Source organism: Takifugu flavidus, chromosome 1, assembly GCF_003711565.1.
Source record: "Takifugu flavidus isolate HTHZ2018 chromosome 1, ASM371156v2, whole genome shotgun sequence".
Lineage (NCBI taxonomy): Eukaryota > Metazoa > Chordata > Actinopteri > Tetraodontiformes > Tetraodontidae > Takifugu > Takifugu flavidus.
The window spans coordinates 9,025,444-9,030,182 of NC_079520.1; the positions used below are offsets into that span (position 1 = coordinate 9,025,444).

Below are 4,739 nucleotides of genomic sequence, written 5' to 3' on the forward strand. Positions count from 1 at the left end.
AAATGCCCACTCTAAATAACACAGGACGCTTGTCGTTTCAGAGAATGCAAATTATTATCTTGAGCAAATTAATTAAAATGTTATGCTTTGGTTTTCCTTAAAACGTAGTACCTGCCTTCCCTTGTAAAACACCTTCATTCTAAACTTAAAACAGAAGAATTTAATGAAGACATCAAAGTAGATGTGCAAGCCGAATAGATTAACATAATTTAGAACCCACAGCATGAAGCACTAACACGCACCTCCCTAACTCTGCACCAGATTAGATGCAGAGTGAATCTCTTTGCAAACGCCCAGCAAAAGGTCAGCACGGTATTGAATTTTTTTTTTTTTCAAATATTTTTCAAAATACCTCCTGGCATTGCAAATATTTTTGACCACTGCGTAATACTGTGGGGAAGGATGAATCCCCACTCCTCCATGCCCCATCTCTCCCTCTCCCTCGCACATATACACAGATTCCACAACACAATGCCTGCCAATCTGCACGGAAAAACATCGCTCTGGGTTATTCATCGATTGACCATTCAAATCCCAACATATGCTGTTCTGCCTCTATTCCACTGTGTTTTCAGAAATGGACTATTTCCTAATTCTTGCACAAGGCCTTCTACTGTGTTCAGGAGTCACTCGCACTTGATGTAAATGAGAGGCAAAAGTAGGCAGGAATGTAAATTCACCAGTCCGACTGCAAACGTTCTCGTGCACTTGGCCGCACGCGTAGCTGTGCGTGGCTTTCTGAACATTTTGACCTGTTTTTGCAGAGAAAAATGTAAAGAGCATGTGCATTACCAAACTAAATTCTGCTCAATAACCTTGGAATGAATTGCCTGGTGGTGCGCTCCTCTGAAGAGCCTCTTCCCCAACGTGTTATTCTGTGGACAACAGTGACCAGAGAAAAGAGAATCTGAGAGTGTGTGTCTGCACAATAATCACCCCGAGTGCTGCACTGTCAAACATCTCAGCTTTACTTTGCTTTTCAAGTCTTGCTTTAAAGTAAAAAAAATATATTTTTTCCTCTTCCAGACCCCCTCCTGGTTTTACCCCTGTCGTTTTCCTTTTCTTATCCGTCCTTTTGATCGCCCAAAACATCAGTCCATCAGTACCACAAGCTGCGGTTTATGTCTCCCCGCTGTCCACTGTCTGCCTTCCAGGGAGAGCTCCTCCCTGCTGAGCTGCTGCCCGTCCGCCAAACTGGAGTGTTTGCAGGGGAAGCGAGCAGGTTTTTACATGGAGGAGTGCCTTCATGTTGTTCAGCTGGTGGGCAGCCACACAGGGTGCTGAGCTCTGGCCAAATTTCAGCTCACATAAAACGCCACTGCTTTATCAAATTAAATAAAGCCGACGTGATGTTCAGTCCTCTAGTATCAGACTGGAGGCGTCTGGTTTACTCCTGTGTTACTATTTTATCTGAGAAGTCTGTGGTACATCTTTTCACCGGGGATTAGGGGGGGGGACGTGGCCTCTATAGGGCTCCTTCAGAGAAAAGCCAGTTCTCCCATGTTAATTTTTCAAGGTCACAAAGAACCTCTGCAATGTTTCAGCTTTGAAGGTGGAGTGGAAATTCAACAACAGGAACCCCGCTGCAGTGAGGGGAAGCAGGAACACGCTGATTCAATACCCCCACATCAATCTGAGATCACAGAGGCCAGTTAGTGAGGTGTTTGTGGACAAACAACAAAAGGCAGGAATGTCTGCCTAATGTGTGACTTGATGTTAAATGTAGCTTCTGCTCTGAGTGTAACCCAGAAGATCTGCAGCGCCGCCTTGTTTTCCCTCCTTGTCCTTGTTGGCTCGGTTCCTGCAGGAATAACCATTAATGTGAGCATTCATCACTCACTGTCTTAATCATTATTTTACGAGCAGCGCTGCCTGCCTCTAATTGAGCTACTTTACACTGTAATAAGGCAACAGAATGCACAGGATTAAGGCAGAGCCTGCTCCCTTATGTATTCAAAAATAGGGCTTTGGAAAAAGCTACACCGCGTGTGTCTCGCCTTTTGAGATTTAATGACCATCCGTTGACTCCGCAGAGAATTACCGCCAGTAATTGATTATTAAAACTCGAAATTGCAAACCATATCCATTATTTGACAAGTGCATGTGTTATCACTGTAATTAACAAAGCTTGGCACTTACCGTTTGCCAGTTTCAAGGTCCGCAGGAAAATATATCAGAGGTTAGAAAAAAGGCCATTCACAGACCAAGCGCTGTCTGGGCAATTATGAGGGATATAATACGTTACCAAAGATGTCCAAAGAGAATTTCTGCCCATAAACATGAACATGTAAATGAATTACACAGTGCTCCAACTACGGTTTATTTTGGTTGCTTTTGTGTATAGAATAAGCAAAACTATTTATCAGACTGCATTGATTGGTGATAAACCCTAAATTCAGATTTGAGATAACTTCCTGTACTTTTCAGTAATGGTGAGACGCCATCATTCAGCTCTAAGGAAAAATATTTTATTTTGGACATATTGACCTGTAATTATCTTTGGTTGGTCTGATTTGCTCCTGGCTTTAGATGGTCCTGATGGGAGAGCCCTTCCAAAGGCACAGTTAGAGCTTCTGACCTTCACCAAAATGCATCCTCTTAAAAAAAATTTTTTTAAAAAGCCAAACACAAAAAAACAAACATGTCCAGACTGATACCGCATTCTGGAGAATGCCCTTCGTGCGGACCAAGAACGGTCCAGAGAGCAAGGTCTTCACTTGATTAGAGATACAGTAATAATTGGCCGAAGAAAACGGGGCCGGATAATTGAGCGAGTACGGCAACACAAGAGGGGGGTGTTGGAGAGAAGTTGAAAACCTCAAGTGAAAAAGCTGAAGTCATCAGAGTGCAGGCAGGAGTGAATCAGTGCAGCAGTAAGAAATGCTACAAACAGCAGCGGTTGTCCATGAGGGCCTGAGACAGAGTGGTGAGATCCTTTATTTACTGGGAGGAATGCTGTATCCACAGGCCGTTTGGGCAGGATGGAGCTGGATGAATTCATTAAAAGAAGCGCAGTCTCTCCCAGCTGCCATCCCTCCCCCTGCAGCCAGACTCCGATCAATGTCAGGAATACATCCAAAACAACATTTAGCACAAGACCTCGAAAGCAGGGCTACATTTAAGACTTCTCTGTGTGCACACAACTCCCCTGGATGTGAGCGCGGCTTCAGAATCTGCTAGTGAAGCAGAGCGGTGGAGGTAGGGGGGCAACGGGCTTGTAGCACTACAGAAAAGACTGGTTAACACAAGGACGCTTTCAACGAGAGATGCTGCATTTATTTCGTAATCGAAAGCTACACTGAGGTATAGGACACAAAATATCGCAGGCTGTCAAGCTTTTAGTTGCATTTAAACCAGAGGCCCACAATCCAGCCGGGTTTTCTGTCCTATCTATAGATACCTGCGTCCATCGTTGTGAACGTGGTTGTCTACCTGGTTGGACAGAAAACCCGGCTGGATTATGGATCCATGTCAACTGGGTTGATGACCTATGATTTTAACCTTGATGAGGGATTTCCAGAAGCTATCCCATAGTTTCCCAGAACCACTACAACATTCGCAGGTTTCATCAGAAAGAGTTCGATTCTGAACTGTCAGGAGTGAAAAAGAAAGCGTGAAAGCGTCTCAGCGTCCATGGCGCTCGCTGACATGATGCAACGAAGGGACGAGACTTCCAGCGGAGGATAAAGCACCCTCAGCAATGAAACACTGGTTCACGGACTCAAGGTCAAATCCTCTATTTTTAATCTTACTTGCGCCCAAAAGCCGTTGAAAGTCCACGTTGGGGATATTTGCCTGATTCGGCCTCGCTGCTCCTCTCCGCGGTGCCAAGGAGCCAAATTCTCCCCAGTTCTATGTCTGATCATGTGTGTTGGCGGCTCCTGCTGCTCCTGCTGCTCCTGCTGCTCCTGCTGCTCCGTCATGGTTGACTATTGAATGAGGACTCAGAATACGTTCTTGTGTTGCAGGTCTAACGTGAGATTTGTTGGCATCAAAATTGAATACGACTGGGGCTGCAGTGGATGCTCCGTAACGTCTTAGCTACTTTCATTAAGTCTCCAGTTTTTTTCTCTCTAATTAATCACCTCCATTTTTTTAAACATTGAAAACTAAACTGCTTGTCTTCTGCCTGTTTTACTATATTTCACAATCATTTCTGTTGTATTGCATGTAAAATAAACATTAAATTAAGTGGTAGTGCAGCATATAATTATCAGAGGCTCTGTGAAATGAAGGGACACTCAAATGTTTTAAACTGTAAATATCTGTAAATGTCCCTGCTTTATGTGTAGATTAATAAATTGTTTTATCGTTCATCACTGTGTGCACCAACAATAAAGAGCTGTGCTGTAGACATGTTAATTTTGCTGATTAAATTCATTTTCACTATTACATTTTTATTATTTTTCCCCACAGTAGCTTTTGTCATAAGTAAGACAGAAGGGATTTTAATAAGTTTACTCGACACTGTTAACTAAGTAGTTACCGGTACATTCGTAGACAGGTGCCCGCTGCTGCTGCTGCTGTATTTGTGTCCTGCTTTCTGTGTTTTCTCTTTAAACCAGCTGCTGGGAGCCTGAAAGACAACGTTTGCACCACATCCGTCTTTCTATACGTTCCTCAGTTTGGCCACATTGACCAGTGGTATATTTGGAGGTGAAAAGGTGAGGCCATTAACTCCAAGAACACTATAAAATCCGTCAGAGGCTGAGGTGGGAGTGATGGGATGTGGAGCTGTT

The 4,739-nt window shown here is 43.8% G+C and overlaps 1 protein-coding gene across 1 annotated transcript in view; it reads left to right on the forward strand.

Moving 5' to 3' along the window:
• The window catches only part of LOC130532740 (uncharacterized protein DDB_G0271670-like), a 9,792-nt gene extending 5,818 nt beyond the window's left edge, over nt 1–3,974 (forward strand). Inside the window, 1 exon segment of the mRNA XM_057045563.1 lies at nt 3,969–3,974. Coding sequence (XP_056901543.1) covers nt 3,969–3,974 — 6 coding nt within the window.
• The last annotated feature ends 765 nt before the right edge of the window (nt 3,975–4,739 follow it).